The 17,335-nt window shown below is 45.7% G+C and overlaps 1 protein-coding gene across 2 annotated transcripts in view; it reads left to right on the plus strand.

Annotated features, from left to right (window-relative positions):
• Positions 1-13,714, plus strand: part of LOC109898402 (rho-related GTP-binding protein RhoN) — a 36,711-nt gene extending 22,997 nt beyond the window's left edge. Inside the window, exons 3-5 of one of the 2 annotated variants that reach the window (XM_020493366.2) lie at positions 1,048-1,157; positions 6,407-6,541; positions 12,469-13,714. In XM_020493366.2, the coding sequence (XP_020348955.1) occupies positions 1,048-1,157; positions 6,407-6,541; positions 12,469-12,738 (515 nt within the window). In that variant the 3' untranslated portion in view covers positions 12,739-13,714. The remainder of the gene's footprint in view (positions 1-1,047; positions 1,158-6,406; positions 6,542-12,468) is intronic. The other variant, XM_020493367.2, reaches the window with a different exon arrangement.
• Positions 13,715-17,335: the final 3,621 nt, after the last annotated feature.

Genomic DNA, 17,335 nt, shown 5'->3' on the forward strand with positions numbered 1-17,335 from the left:
AATGGGAGAGAGGAATGGGAGAGGGAATGGGAGAGAGGAATGGAGAGAGGGAATGGGAGAGAGGGAATAGAGAGAGGGAATGGGAGAGAGGGAATAGAGAGAGGGAATGGAGAGAGGGAATGGAGAGAGGGAATGGGAGAGGGAATGGGAGAGAGGGAATAGAGAGAGGGAATGGGAGAGAGGGAATGGAGAGAGGGAATGGAGGAGAGAGGGAATAGCGAGCAGGAATGGGAGAGAGGGAATAGAGAGAGGGAATGGGAGAGAGGGAATGGGAGAGAGGAATGGGAGAGAGGAATGGGAGAGAGGGAATAGAGAGAGGGAATGGGAGAGAGGGAATGGGCCCACTCTGCCTCCAAAATGGAATAAGGTACAGAAAAGAAAGAGAGAGTAAAGAGTGAGATGTGTATATGGAGAAGATTGAGTTCCAAGAGGAGAAATAGACTGTGTGTGTGTGTGTGTGTGTGTGTGTGTGTGTGTGTGTGTGTTGTGTGTTGTGTGTGTGGTGTGTGTGTGTGTGTGTGTGTGTGGTGTGTGTGTGTGTGTGTGTGTGTGTGTGGGAGAGAGCGAAATCTCAAGAGCGGCAGAGAAAGTGAGAGCGAGAAAGCGCTTTGCCCTTTGTACCGGCGTCCATTGTGACTTGGGATGGGGATGTAGCATGTGCAAAGGGACCTAGCTCCTCCGACAACTACAGTTCATGCGTGCGTGTGTGTGTGTGCTTATCACAATGTCCCTCCCTACCCCCTACCGCCTCTTAAACTGGGGGAGGGGTCACAGATTAAGAACACTCTCCCATCTGCACACAGCTGTTTATATCAACAGGTGTGTGCGTCAGCAGAGAGTGTGTGTGTTGTGTTACTCCCTGCTGGACTGGTTAAGTGTACAGTATGTTAATGCCCATTTGTTAAACAGCTTCGTCCTCCAGGTTGCACAGGGGCTGCCAAGCGTTCCCATTCTATTAGAATCATGTGGGTTGAGTGAGGTAAAGGGCCCTTACAGAAAGTGTCTAGTGTACTGCCTGGGACTAACCGTGTGTCCGTGTGTCCGCAGGTTCCTCGTATTATGACAACGTGCGGCCGTTGGCCTATCCTGACTCAGACGCCGTGCTCGTCTGCTTTGACATCAGTCGCCCAGAGACCCTGGACAGTGTCCTGAAGAAGGTCGGTGTCTTCCTCTTCCTCACCTTCCAACTGCCCCTCTTCCTCCTCCCCGGGTCGGTCACGACCAGGGTATATAACCAACATGCCCAACCTTCAGAGAACATGGTTTATTACTGTTGTTTTGCGATTGCGTTCACACTTGTTGCGGGAATTTGCCTCACTGTGTCAAAGCGCCACACACAAGCCAAATGAGACACAGCCCTTGGAGATAAACATCTCACTTCTAACGTCAAAATGAAATTCTGCCATCAAAATCTAACAATCCTTTTTCAAAACCATTTGAATTACTCGTTCAAAGCAGCAACACACTGATGTACTTTATACAAAACACTGCTGTCTTTAGTACTTTGTATACCTTTTTCATTTTCTCATACAGGCTTCTGTTAAAGATTGTTCCAGTACAGTACATCTACTCAACTTTCAATCAACACAAACATAGAAAGGCTTCAGAAAGAAATATATACAGCTTTTGCCATCGCAGGTTTCTAAAACAACACAAACACAAAGAAAAGTAGAATTACAGTATAGTAATCAATACAAGATGTTACTGTAAACTCACGGAAACTAAAATAATTACAGTAAAATTACAGTGCAATGGTAAACAAAAAGTATTGTAAAGGACTGTAAGGGATGAGGTGGATGGTTTATGGATCCCGCCTTCTGTTAGGGTCTGTCCACATCACCTCATCCACATGAAGCAATGTCATCCCTGGCTAGGCAACGGGGAAAGTATTGCCTTGCATGCCATGCCTCTTCCATTGCTTGCAGAAGAGGCAGGTGGTCATGTGGTTGGTGGTCCTACACTTTCCAACGCCAAGCTGAAAGTAATTCCTCAATCGGATTGAGAAATGGGGAGTAAAGGGGGCAAGTATACAACTGTGAAGTTATTGTGGTTGGTGAGCCAGTCCCTGACCAGAGCAGCCCGGTAGAAACTAACATTATCCCAGATGACAACAAACCAGGGCTGCTCTGGTCCATCCTGTACAACTGTGACGTTATTGTGGTTGGTGAGCCAATCCCTGACCAGAGCAGCCTGGTGTAAACTAACATTATCCCAGATGACAACAAACCTGGGCTGCTCAGGTCCGTCCTGTACAACTGTGACGTTATTGTGGTTGGTGAGCCAATCCCTGACCAGAGCAGCCTGGTGTAAACTAACATTATCCCAGATGACAACAAACCTGGGCTGCTCAGGTCCGTCCTGTACAACTGTGACGTTATTGTGGTTGGTGAGCCAATACCTGACCAGAGCAGCCTGGTGTAAACTAACAGTATCCCAGATGACAACAAACCTGGGCTGCTCAGGTCCGTCCTGTACAACTGTGACGTTATTGTGGTTGGTGAGCCAATCCCTGACCAGAGCAGCCTGGTGTAAACTAACATTATCCCAGATGACAACAAACCTGGGCTGCTCAGGTCCGTCCTGTACAACTGTGACGTTATTGTGGTTGGTGAGCCAATCCCTGACCAGAGCAGCCTGGTGTAAACTAACATTATCCCAGATGACAACAAACCTGGGCTGCTCAGGTCCGTCCTGTACAACTGTGAAGTTATTGTGGTTGGTGAGCCAATCCCTGACCAGAGCAGCCTGGTGTAAACTAACATTATCCCAGATGACAACAAACCTGGGCTGCTCTGGTCCGTCCTGTACAACTGTATTATGTAGTGCATCCAGAAATATGATTATGTGTTGCAGTACTGTAGGGACCGAGGGTGGCATGGTGATGCATCCAGAAATATGATTATGTGTTGCAGTATTGTAGAGACCGAGGGTGGCATGGTGATGCATCCAGAAATATGATTATGTGTTGCAGTATTGTAGGGACCGAGGGTGGCATGGTGATGCATCCAGAAATATGATTATGTGTTGCAGTATTGTAGGGACCGAGGGTGGCATGGTGATGAATCCAGAAATATGATTATGTGTTCAGTATTGTAGGGACCGAGGGTGGCATGGTGATGCATCCAGAAATATGATTATGTGTTGCAGTATTGTAGGGACCGAGGGTGGCATGGTGATGAATCCAGAAATATGATTATGTGTTGCAGTATTGTAGGGACCGAGGGTGGCATGGTGATGAATCCAGAAATATGATTATGTGTTGCAGTATTGTAGGGACCGAGGGTGGCATGGTGATGAATCCAGAAATATGATTATGTGTTGCAGTATTGTAGGGTCAGACACATTCAGTCAAAACTACGAGCTACAGGCAAGGCAGGTACCCCCGCAGACAGGTGCCCCCTATTTTCCTGTTCACTGAGGAGCGTAGACCTAATATTGTAGGACTACATTGTATTGTACTGTGATGATGTGCAACAATTACATAGGTACAGTCTAAACATCATGTAGAACGTTGAAGACATACCTGTTCTCCAGTCTAAATGTCCGTATTATGGATTCTACCGTGTAGCGACTCATGTTGGGTTGGATTCTCTGCCTCCCTCATCATCAGGACATGACTTGACACGGTCCACCAAAGTAGCCCTTAATGTCGTTGGACAAATGTCTCTGTCTATTGCCTGGTCCCCTTCTTTGTTCTTGTCCTCGTCCTCCTCCCAGTCCTCTCTCTCTTCCTCTTCCTCTCGCTACCTCCATGTTTGCAAAGTTCTCACCAAAGAGGTGATCTTACCTGAGGTCTATTTGTAGTGCTGAGGCTCAGACTAATTGGTGTGTGTGTGGGTGTTGCCAATTTCAGGTATGTTTTTGCATTTTGAATAAAAGAGTGCTTTCCCGATGATTGCAAGAGATTTCATTCTTGAACGAAGTGTCTAATGTAAGAAACCGTGTGTAGTGTTTTGCAAGTGTGTTGCAGAATTGCAAACAAAAAGTGCAAAGGAGAACATGTGTTTGTACTTTTGGTGGCGTTGTTTAAAGGCATGGTTACGACAGTTAAGGTTTTGATGCTTTTGTCTAAGCATTCACTTTCAGTGTGTAAGCAATTGTCAAAAAGTGTCACATTCTCATCCAAAGTGTTCTGACTTCACTTCTCATATAGAGTTCCCATGCTATCTATAGCCAGCACACCATCAACAATAGACGATGGGGGGGAACCCACCCGGGAACACACCCGGGAACCCACCCCCCTTTATCGCCATGAAACAAGCAGGGCTACTTGACCCCTGACCCCTATAGGAATGGGAGGTCAGACTGGAGAATGAGAGGAGGCCTTGGAGCCCGGCTAGGGTGGAATTTGGAGCAATGGCAGATTAGCTATGCAACAACCAATCAAATAACAGCTGTTTAAGGAGAGAGAGTATTTATGTGAATCTGGGCATTTATGGGACTTTCATACTCGATGAGAAGCCAGGACAGATGCTGGTAGTTAACGTTTTTATGGTGGCTTTTGGGTGTGATATTTTGATACTGGACTTGGGAAGGGAACCAGCCAGAGTGTGGTAAGGTGGTGACGTGGTCATGGGAATGTTTTACAGCTATTCTCATGAGAGAGTTTGTGTGTGTCAGTAAATTTGTAATTTGACTGTTTTATATGTGTGTGTGTGTGTGTGTTTGTGTCATGTAAACCAGTCTCGCTGGCCCTCTGCGGTCTCACAGTATTCCTCCATCTTGAGGCCATGTGTGGCGTGTCTCTTTTGAAGGTCTCCTCCTGTGAGCTCAGGACCTTGTAAAAGACATTCCCACGGCGGCTCTGTTGACGTGTTTAGTGGTCTGAGGGGAGCTGGTAAAACACGCCCCACCCACAGGCTCTGTAGAGCTAACCCACACGACACCTTGGTTCTACCCACCCGTCTCAGTCTCAGGGCTCAGTGCCCCCGTCTGTCGACTTAGCTTTTGGTTTTCCCATGAATCCCCTGCTAGGGGGTTTGCCATGACCCCCTGACCCCTAGCTGTCGCCCCCCCCCCCCCTCCCCCCCGGTAATTTTAAAAACCTGCGGCGAATGGAAACCTGTTGCCCAATCACCGTTCCAAATTAGACTCTTGACCTCTGTGACCTTGCCTGTCACCAATGGCATCAGATGACAGGAGCAGGAGGGGATTGAGAATGGGGGTGCAAAGTTATTGGATGGTATAGAAGAGATGGGGGTGGAGCATGGGGGAGGGGGGGGGCAAAGGTTGTTTAACTCTTGACGGATGGCTGCACACCCCTGCATTCTGCATGTGGCACCTGGATGAATTCAGACATGCTGAATGTTTTGGGGGGTGTTATTTGGTATTTGTGAGGCAGGAGGGAGGCAGATTTATTTATTTTTCCCAGTTGAAGTCTGAACGATGACATTTAATCTCACAGGGTGTTGTTTCAACTGGACTGCACGGGGTTTTCTGTTCTGTACTCAACCTAAAATACTCTATTGACTCAAGCCAGAGAGTCGAAAGAAATTGAATGAATCTCATACCGTTGCATTATATCACACAGAAATCTCTCTCCTCCATTTCTAGTGGATTGGTAAGTCTTATCCAAACCACTCAATTGGCAAAGAGAGTTTAGAGCACCGATTTAATGGGGAGCTCATTGAAACAGTTTCCCAATTATTGTGAAATGATAGATTCCTCTGAGATCTAATCATAGATCTGCGTATTCATCTAACTGCGTGAAGCTATATTGGGAGACTCACACAAATACACAGGGAACAGAACAGAAGTCTCACAGGGAGACCATGGAAGCAAAGTCATTCATTTAGACTAATGAGAGAACCTAATGTCTATTACAGAGAGATTTAGGTGAGACAAAGAAACGGTTCATCCTCTTTGGTTATCAGGGGCCAGGGTCAACCCTCCTCCTCTGTGAGCTAAGTGGCCAGGGTAGAGTCCTGGGGGTCGCAGGTCAGGGTAGTTTGTGCCAGAGAATGTCAAGGTCCTCTGTGTTGAATGATTCCACTGTTTTCATAGCAATGTCCTGCTGGCGAGGTGACCTGACTGATGAGCGCTGCTGGCTATTTACTGATGCGCTGTCTGTCTGTCTGTCTGTCCCAGATCTGGATCAAATACTGACCTCGGTCCAATTGAGGTGTGCTTGAGTTGCCTTGGAATTTGCACTTTTGGAACTATTCCATTGGTTCCATAATCGCAACGGGGGAAAACAAAATCAACTAGAGCTCTAGTATTTGACATGTACAGTATTTCTACTAGGTTTGAACTGTCCGTCTACCTCTCTCTTTCTGTTTCTTCGTTAACCTCTGCCTGTCTGCCTGCCTGTATGTCTGCCTGTCTGTATGTCTGCCTGCCTGTATGTCTGCCTCTCTCTATATGCGTTCCTTGTTAACATGCTCCTGCCTGTGTGTCCATCCCACAGTGGCAGGGGGAGACCCAGGAGTTCTGTCCCAATGCCAAGGTGGTTCTGGTGGGTTGTAAGCTGGACATGAGGACAGACGTGGGCACCCTGAGAGAGCTGTCCAAGCAACGCCTCATCCCCATCACACACGAACAGGTGAGCAGAGGAAGAGCAGTGGGGGAAGGATGGAGGGAGGAAGAAATGAAAGAGTGAGAGAAAAACCATAGCAGGAAGGAGACGGGTCTTTAAGAAAAAAAGAGAAAGAGGAAACCAATCGAGTTATAATGAGACACGCACGGGAGAAGAGAGAGACAGAGCCGGCCCATTGTCAAACTAGCTTTTAACCCTTAACCCAGTGTTGATGTAGCCACCCACAGTTGCTCTATCAACACGCACACATATATTATGTACATATTACCCAATACATAGAAACACACTGAAGCAGACATTTTGCAGAGGTTGGTGTTCCGACTCTAATGGGCTGACAGCGATGTGGAGGTTGGTTATTGTAAAGGGAGTTTAGGGGGTGGCAAGTTGGGGGGTGGGTATGTATAGGATTTATGTCTCAGGAGTCGAGACACATTTTACCCTGAGATTAAATATTCATGCAGATTTAGGGATTTTGAAAAGGCGGTATGAATAGAAAAACAGACTTTGATAAAAACACGGCCTTTTATCGCACGCTACCACATCCTCTTAGCCAGGGGCATGGTAATGATGGAGGGAACGCTACCACATCCTCTTAGCCAGGGGCATGGTAATGATGGAGGGAACGCTACCACATTCTCTTAGCCAGGGGCATGGTAATGATGGAGGGAACGCTACCACATCCTCTTAGCCAGGGGCATGGTAATGATGGAGGGAACGCTACCATATCCTCTTAGCCAGGGGCATGGTAATGATGGAGGGAACGCTACCACATCCTCTTAGCCAGGGGCATGGTAATGATGGAGGGAACGCTACCACATCCTCTTAGCCAGGGGCATGGTAATGATGGAGGGAACGCCACCACATCCTCTTAGCCAGGGGCATGGTAATGATGGAGGGAACGCTACCACATCCTCTTAGCCAGGGGCATGGTAATGATGGAGGGAACGCTACCACATCCTCTTAGCCAGGGGCATGGTAATGATGGAGGGAACGCTACCACATCCTCTTAGCCAGGGGCATGGTAATGATGGAGGGGAACATTACCACATCCTCTTAGCCAGGGGCATGGTAATGATGGAGGGAACGCTACCACATCCTCTTAGCCAGGGGCATGGTAATGATGGAGGGAACGAGGGGAGGGGTGATAAACTGGTCAGTAAATCTTTGAAATAATCCGCTTTTTGCATGTTTTGATGCTCCCCCATGTCTGACATACACAGAGTGGAGGGGCTCTGGGGCTGTTTCACCCCCCCCACCCCCCCCCCCCCCACCCCACCCCACCCCCCATACACACACAAAAGCTCAGGGAACCGAGGCCCCTTTCCACTGTGAGCTGGCTGTGGGCCAGCTGTGTGCTGGCCACTGGGGAAAAACCAGATAGAATCCCCCAAGCAACGGGGAAAAAACAACGCATGTAAATAAAATAGACAAACAAAAGATAGAATGGGAGACCATTAAGCTCGTGGGCAATGTTTCAGAGGCTCATGTTAGGGTTGTTGTGTTTTTGTTCTACGTCATACTCTATTTCTGTCTGAGGGAGCTACTGTACTGTACTGTTCTGACCTGTCTATAATTGAAAGGGAATCTGTGTCACATACAGTTCTAGCGTTAGGCAGGCTCCCAACAGCCAACTTTTGCTGATCTAATCCAATATCCCCCAGCTTGTTATCCTGTTGTTGATCTCAAAACGGAATTCCGGTAGCAGAGTTGAGGAGTCACAGGCGAGGTGACCACAGGGTGAACCCTACACATTACACACTCATCTGGCCACAGTCTGATAAAGCTTTGCTACTTGTCAGGCCCATCTCTCCCTCTCCTAGTCGTTTCTCTCAACCTTCCTCACCCCCCTTCGCACTCTCTCTCTCTCTCTCTCCCTCCCTTAATCTCTCTCGCCAATCGCTCAGTCTCCCTCCCTCTCAATCTCTCTCTTTCTCTCTCCCCTTCCTTAATCTCCCTCCCCCAATCTCTCTCTTTCTCCCTCCCTCCCTCCCTCCCTCCCTCCCTCCCTCCCTCCCTCCCTCCCTCCCTCCCTCCCTCCCTCCCTCCCTCACAATCTCTCTCTTTCTCTCTCTGTCTCTCTCCCCTCCCTCCCTCCCTCCCTCCCTCCCTCTCTCTCTAAATCGGCGTTTCCACCTAATAGAGACGTTTCCTGTGACTGTGTAAGGAAGGAGCCTTGATAAGATCACACCAGGCCTGTGGTTCTGAAAGGCCCCATCTGTGTGTGAGTGCATGTGATCCCCAGACAGGGCCATTGGAGGTGTAAAGACAGGGAAACCGGCAAAATCCAATGCAGAATAAGGAAAGATAGCCAGAGAGGAGAGGGCAAATACAGTACCATAGAATTCTAAACTGAAACTTCATCTGTTCGATGTATCCTTCCAGTCAGTGAGCTTTGATAACACTGGACCCTGGGGGGGAAGCAGGCAGCAGACAGTGCCAGGCAGGCTTTGGGCAGAGAGATAGTTTCTCCTCTCTAGTCTCCCATACATATACATATACCAGACAATGGGGGGGAAACTCTAGCCCACTGGGCTCTCTGTGTTGGACTTTCTGCTCAGTTTAAACAGCAACAACAGAATATGGCAGGAGAAAGAGAGACAGAGTGAGATAGAGAGAGTGTCATTGATTAGTCATTAGATGTAGGGCAGGTACAACTGTCTGCACTGTAGACATGATGTTTAGACCAGCAGCATCTCTGTGTTTCCTGCTTGTCTCTCACTACAGTAACGTGAGATCATTGGTGCTAGGTTATGGCGAATTAACTGTCATGGTACCTCAAGAAGAACAGTAGATACTATTCACAACAGCAGGATGTTGTTGACGATGATTTTCTTGATGTTGTTGTTGATGAGGATGTTCTTGATGTTGTTGTTGATGATGATGTTCTTGATGTTGTTGTTGATGATGATCTTGTTGTTGTTGATGATGATCTTGTTGTTCTTGATGTTGTTGATGATGATGTTTTTGATGTTGTTGATGATGGTGTTCTTGATGTTGTTGATATTGTTGATGATGATGTTCTTTATGTTGTTGTTGTTGATGATGATGTTCTTGATGTTCTTGTTGATGATGATGTTCTTGATGTTGTTGATGATGATGATGTTCATGATGTTGTTGATAATGGTGATGTTCTTGATGATGATGATCTTGATGTTGTTGATGAGGATGATGTTCTTGATGTTGTTGTTGATGATGATGTTATTGATGTTGTTGATGATGATGATGATCTTGATGTTGTTGATGATGATGATGTTCATGATGTTGTTGATGATGATGTTCTTGATGTTGTTGATGATGATGTTCTTGATGTTGTTGTTGATGATGATCTTGTTGTTGTTGATGATGGTGTTCTTGATGTTGTTGATGTTGTTGACGATGATGTTCTTGATGTTGTTGTTGATGATGATGTTCTTGATGTTGTTGTTGATGATGATGGTGTTCTTGATGTTGTTGATGATGATGTTCTTTATGTTGTTGTTGTTGATGATGATGTTCTTGATGTTCTTGTTGATGATGTTGTTGATGATGTTCTTGATGTTGTTGATGATGATATTGATGTTCATGATGTTGTTGATAATGGTGATGTTCTTGATGATGATGATCTTGATGTTGTTGATGATGATGATGTTCTTGATGTTGTTGATGATGATGTTCTTGATGTTGTTGATGATGATGATCTTGATGTTGTTGTTGATTATGTTTTTGATGATGATGATGATGTTCTTGATGTTGTTGATGATATTCTTGATGATGTTGTTGATTATGATGTTCTTGATGTTGTTGATGATGATGTTCTTGATGTTCTTGATGTTGTTGATGATGTTCTTGATGTTGGTGTTGATGATGATCTTGATGTTCTTGTTGTTGATGATGCTGTTTTTGATGTTGTTGATGATGATGATGTTCTTGATGTTGTTGTTGATGATGTTCTTGATGTTCAAATCAAATTTATTTATATAGCCCTTCGTACATCAGCTGATATCTCAAAGTGCTGTACAGAAACCCAGCCTAAAACCCCAAACAGCAAGCAATGCAGGTGTAGAAGCACGGTGGCTAGGAAAAACTCCCTAGAAAGGCCAAAACCTAGGAAGAAACCTAGAGAGGAACCAGGCTATGTGAGGTGGCCAGTCCTCTTCTGGTGGAGATTATAACAGAACATGGCCAAGATGTTCAAATGTTCATAAATGACCAGCATGGTCGTATAATAATAAGGCAGAACAGTTGAAACTGGAGCAGCAGCACGGTCAGATGGACTGGGGACAGCAAGGAGTCATCATGTCAGGTAGTCCTGGGGCATGGTCCTAGGGCTCAGGTCAGTTGAAACTGGAGCAGCAGCACGGCCAGGTGGACTGGGGACAGCAAGGAGTCATCATGTCAGGTAGTCCTGGGGCATGGTCCTAGGGCTCAGGTCCTCCGAGAGAGAGAAAGAAAGAGAGAAGGAGAAAATTAGAGAACGCACACTTAGATTCACACAGGACACCGAATAGGACAGGAGAAGTACTCCAGATATAACAAACTGACCCTATCCCCCCGACACATAAACTACTGCAGCATAAATACTGGAGGCTGAGACAGGAGGGGTCAGGAGACACTGTGGCCCCATCCGAGGACACCCCCGGACAGGGCCAAACAGGAAGGATATAACCCCACCCACTTTGCCAAAGCACAGCCCCCACACCACTAGAGGGATATCTTCAACCACCAACTTACCATCCTGAGACAAGGCTGAGTATAGCCCACAAAGATCTCCGCCATGGCACAACCCAAGGGGGGGCGCCAACCCAGACAGGATGACCACATCAGTGAATCAACCCACTCAGGTGACGCACCCCTTCCAGGGACGGCATGAGAGAGCCCCAGTAAGCCAGTGACTCAGCCCCTGTAATAGGGTTAGAGGCAGAGAATCCCAGTGGAAAGAGGGGAACCGGCCAGGCAGAGACAGCAAGGGCGGTTCGTTGCTCCAGAGCCTTTCCGTTCACCTTCCCACTCCTGGGCCAGACTACACTCAATCATATGACCCACTGAAGAGATGAGTCTTCAGTAAAGACTTAAAGGTTGAGACTGAGTTTGCGTCTCTGACATGGGTAGGCAGACCGTTCCATAAAAATGGAGCTCTATAGGAGAAAGCCCTGCCTCCAGCTGTTTGCTTAGAAAGTCTAGGGACAATTAGGAGGCCTACGTCTTGTGACCGTAGCGTACGTGTAGGTATGTACGGCAGGGCCAAATCAGAGAGATAGGTAGGAGCAAGCCCATGTAATGCTTTGTAGGTTAGCAGTAAAATCTTGAAATCAGCCCTTGCTTTGACAGGATGCCAGTGTAGAGAGGCTAGCACTGGAGTAATATAATCAAATTTTTTGGTTCTAGTCAGGATTCTAGCAGCCGTATTTAGCACCAACTGAAGTTTATTTAGTGCTTTATCCTGGTAGCCGGAAAGTAGAGCATTGCAGTAGTCTAACCTAGAAGTGACAAAAGCATGGATTCATTTTTCTGCATCATTTTTGGACAGAAAGTTTCTGATTTTTGCAATGTTACGTAGATGGAAAAAAGCTGTCCTTGAAATGGTCTTGATATGTTCTTCAAAAGAGAGATCAGGGTCCAGAGTAACGCCGAGGTCCTTCACAGTTTTATTTGAGACGATTTGATATTGATGATGATGCTGTTCTTGATAATGATGATGTTCTTTATGTTGTTGTTGATGTTCTTGATGTTGTTGTTGATGTTTTTGATGTTGATGATGTTCTTGATGTTGATGATGATGTTCTTGATAATGATGATGATGTTCTTGATGTTGTTGTTGATGATGTTGTTGATGTTGTTGATGATGATGTTCTTGATGTTGTTGTTGATGATGATGTTGTTTATGATGATGATGATGTTTTTGATGTTCTTGATGTTGTTGATGATGATGATGGTCTCTAACCCCCTCCCCTCAGGGTAGTGGGTTGGCCCGTCAGATAGGTGCGGTAGCCTACGTGGAGTGCACCTCCAAGGTGTCGGAGAACAGCGTACGGGACGTGTTCCACATCACCACGCTGGCGTCTGTGCGGCGGCCACACAAGCCTCAGCTGAAACGCAGCAGCTCCCGCCGGGGCCTCAAACGGGTGTCCCAGCTGCCCCTGCCCCCCCTGCCTGGTCGGACTGATACCCTGGATCCTGCCCCTGCCATGCAGAAGGACCGGGCCAAGAGCTGTGTGCTCATGTAGAGATCCACCAAGACAAATCTATATATATATACAGTACAGTATGATACACAGAAATATATGACAGACAGAGGAACTCTATTTATTGATTTTGTTTTGTTCAATTTTATTTAATAAAAAAAAAAAATCCTCTATTATTCTCGTTTTGCACTGCTGAGGATCAAGGACAAAAAAAGAAAAAAATATGCTTTTGTGTGTGTTTGCGAATCGTTTTGGAGCTGTTTACATTATTATTATTATTTTTTGACTGATGGACGGTGAAGTGGACTGGTTTCCTCGAGGCAAAGTCTCAGGGTGGAGAGAGGAGAGGAGGGGAATAGGAAGTTCTGCATGGTCCTGGGGCAGGGTTTGTGGAGTGCACTGACTGGGGGGGATCAATCCTTCACACAAGGACGGCACAACAGCCATCTTTACTGGACGGCTGGAGGAGAAGACTTTCATTCTGTGGAGAAGGTAGTGGAGGAGTTGGATCAGGAAGATGGAACAAGAAACGTCTCACTGGACAATGGACATGGTTGCTTTTGCTATGCTATATTGTGATGATACTTCCTGTTGCCATGTGTGAATAGAAACGTGTAAGAACAAAAATGCTGAAAAGGGACTCTTATTGAGCGGGTAAATGATGGGAGTAGGTCAAACAGACAGAACTACAGAAGTCAGTTGGACGTTGCTTTTGTAACCAGAGTTAACATGAAGAATGTGCAGAGTTTTCCTCAGATTATTCGAACCACAAGTGCTTTCTAGAAAAAAGTCACTTTACATATCTGTTTTTGTAATAATTTAACACTATTCTATGCGTCAACTCCGATCGTGTCAATTTGATTCAACGAAACTATTGCTGTTGTCGTTATGTTAAGATGTTACTTTGTGGGAAATTTAGCGGTAAAATGTTAGGGCTATTTTACTGTATTTTCACATACTCTAATAGTCTCAAATAAAGCAACAGCTTGGCTGTAGGGAGAAGAGACTTCCTCTCTGACCCATGTCTATTCATTGTGTTTGAGAATATATCAGTGCTATCAGTCACTAACATTACATGCGGTGCTGCTGGAAAGTATGTGAACCCCTTATGCATTTACAGATTTTTTATGAAATCTTTTTGATTTCTGATACACTTAGGTTGGAGTCAATAAAACTTGTTTTTCAACCACTCCACAAATTTCTTGTTCACAAAACTTTAGTTTTGGCAATGACACAAGTCAAATAGAACTGTTTGGCCATAATGACCATCATTATGTTTGGAGGACATAAAGGGGGAGGCTTACAAGCCGAAGAACACCATCCCAACCGTGAAGCACGGGGGTGGCAGCATCCTCACGTGGGAGTGCTTTGCTGCAGGAGGGACTGGTGCACTTCACAAAATAGATGGCATCATGAGGGCGGAAAATTATGTGGATATATTGAAGCAACATCAAGACATCAGTCAGGAAGTTAAAGCTTGGTCACAAATGGGTCATCTAAATGGACAATGACCCCAAGCATACTTCCAAAGTTGTGCCCAAATGGCTTAAGGACAACAAAGTCAAGGAATTGGAGTGGCCATCACAAAGCCCTGACCTCAATCCTATAGAACATGTGTGGGCAGAACTGAAAAAGGGTGTGCGAGCAAGGAGGCCTACCAACCTGACTCAGTTACTCCAGATGTCAGGAGGAATGGGCCAACATTCACCCAACTGATCGTGGGAAGCTTATGGAAGGCTACCCAAAACATTTGCCCCAAGTTAAACAATTTAAAGGCAATGCTACCAAATACACATTTGGTGTATGTAAACTTCTGACCCACTGGGAATGTGATGAAAGAAATCAAATCTGAAATAAATAATTCTCTCTACTATTATTCTGACATTTCACATTCTTAAAATAAAGTGGTTATCCTAACTGACATAAGACAGGGGATTTTTACTAGGATTAAATGTCAGGAATGATGAAAAACTGAGTTTAAATGTATTTGGCTAAGGTGTATGTAAACATCTGACTTCAACTGTATGTTGGTGTAGAGAAAATCATATGTGTAGTGGAAGAACACAATTAAAAAGGTAATTACTGCAGGAGCAAAAATAAGTGAACCCCAGGTTGCATTGGTTAAATCATGTAGGTAAGTCGAATCAGGTGAGTTAACAATTGGTTACCAAATTACCCAATCAAAGGAGAGATCGTTAGGAAAGAGTTTGGGCGGGATTCTGATAAATAGAGATAAGAAACCTGGTCAGTTTGGTGTTACTCATCCAGGTGAATGCAAAGCACACCATGAGGAGAGGAAAGGAGATCCCAGAGGACATCAGGACGAGGATAGTGAGAGCACATCAGTCTGGGGAAGGCTTTTACATCATCTCAAAAAGATTTGAGCTCCATCAGTCCACTGTTTGGCAAATCATTTACAAATGGAGGGCATTTAACATGACAGCAACTCGGCCTAGAAGTGGACGCCCTTCCAAAGTATCCCCAAGAGCCACAAGAACAATAATAAATCAGGTGAAAGCAAACCCAAACATAACTTGCTCCAACAATAAGAAGAACACTAAATCAAAATACTATTGATGGGAGGGTTGCTAGGAAGAAGCCTCTGCTGTCAAAAAAGAGCCAAACTGCCCATCTTAACTTTGCCAGAGACCACCTGGACAAACCTGAAGGTTTCTGGAAGTCCGCTCTCTGGACCGATGAGTTCAAAATTGACCTTTTTGGACACAATCAACACCGCTAGGTTTGGCGAAAACCCAATACTGCCTACCACCAAAAGAACCCTTATCCCAACAGTCAAGCATGGTGGTGGGAATGTCAAGATCTGGGGCTGCTTTTCTTCCTCTGGGCTTGGATGACTCCACATCATTAAAGGGAACCATGAATCCTGAGGTATACCAGGAGATTCTTGAACAGAACGTCAGGCCATCAGTCAAGGAGCTAAAGCTGGGCCCAAAATAGGGCTTCCAACAAGACAACAACCCAAAGTGTTCAAGCAAGTCTACCAAAGAATGGCTCAGCAGAAAGATTTGTGTTTTGGATTGGCAAAGTCAAAGTCCTGACCTAAATCCAATTGAGATGCTGTGGCAGGACCTGAGCGGGCAGTTCATGCCAGACACCCCTCAAACCTCACTCAATTGGCGGAGTTCTGTAAGGAGAAGTGGGAAAAATCCCTCAAAACAGATGTCAGAGACTGATTACTGGCTACAGGAGATGTTTACTCCCAAGTTATCGCTGCTAGTGGAGGTGCCACAAGCTATTGACTGAAGGGGTTCACATATTTTTGCACACATCACATCTGAGTTTCTGTTCAATAAAACACTTTTGTTAAATAAGCAACAATCTATTTTTGTTTCTGTCATTTACTTGGAATGTCTTTATTACGAATTGGGGTTTTCAATTTGTATTTTATGTTTATTTTATACAAAAATAATGACCAGCCCTGTCGGGTTCACATACTTTCAAGCAGCATTGTAACTAGTCTGTCCCACTGGGCACATACGTCAGTTCAGCGTCTATTCCACATTGGTCCAACGTAATTTTGTTAATGTCGTGGACGTTGATTCAACCAGTGTGTGCCCAGTGAGGTGTGACCATCTTCTTGTTATTACTCAGCCCAAACAGATGAATGTTAGCTGGGGGTCTAGCCTAATCTAACTCCCCAATACAGCTCCATTAATTATTCACACTTAAAATGAAGTGCTTTGTAACGTCAAAACTAGTAGCAACTGAGCTGCCACCAACGAGAAGGAGACAAAAACTTAACTTTACGTGAGTTTTGAAACACCCTTTTTCTCCCCAATTTTGTGATATCCAATTACAATCTTGTCTCATCGTTGCAACTCCCCAACAGGCTCAGGAGAGGTGAAGGTCGAGTCATGCGTCCTCCGAAACACTCGGGAGGCCCCGTTGTAACACCTTTTAATCAAGTGTTGTGCAACAGCTTGCTAGGGACAGGGAGTCTACCGGAAAAGGTTGAAAACACAAATTTTGTGTTTCGAGTTCTGTTTAGTGCAGAATTATATACCTTCACTTTTGGTTTAATTTCCTCTCTTTTTTTTGGGTTTCTCCCCAATTGTTAGTTACAGTCTTGTCCCATCGCTGCAACTCCCCTACAGATTCAGGGGAGGCGAAGGTTGAGAGCCATGCATCCTCCGAAACCTGCCAAGCCACACTGCTTGCTTAACCCGGAAGCCAGCCGCACCAATGTGTCGGAGGAAGCACCATCCAGCTGGCGACTGAAGTCAGCTTGCAGGCGCCTGGCCAACACAAGGAGTCACTACAGCGTGGTGAGAGAGGGAAATCCCAGCCGGCCAACCCCTCCCCTAACCCGGACGACGCTGGGCCAATTGTGTGCCGCCTCATGGGTCTCCTGGTCATGGCCGGCTGTGACGTAGCCTGTGACCGAAACCGGGCCTGTAGTGACGCCTTAAGCACTGTGATGCAGTGCCTTAGACCGCTGCGCCACTCGGGAGGCCCCGTTTCCTCTCTTTAAAGCTTCTTAACACTATTATGGTGTGTCAAATCCTGTCTAGTGCAGAATTAGATCACTTTTTCTGGAGTCTTTTAAACATTGATTTATGTATCTGATCATTTGCCAGTTTAACCCATTTTGGTAGGCATTGTTGAGCACAGTACTCAA

This window comes from Oncorhynchus kisutch, linkage group LG10, assembly GCF_002021735.2.
Source record: "Oncorhynchus kisutch isolate 150728-3 linkage group LG10, Okis_V2, whole genome shotgun sequence".
Taxonomy (NCBI): Eukaryota; Metazoa; Chordata; class Actinopteri; order Salmoniformes; family Salmonidae; genus Oncorhynchus; species Oncorhynchus kisutch.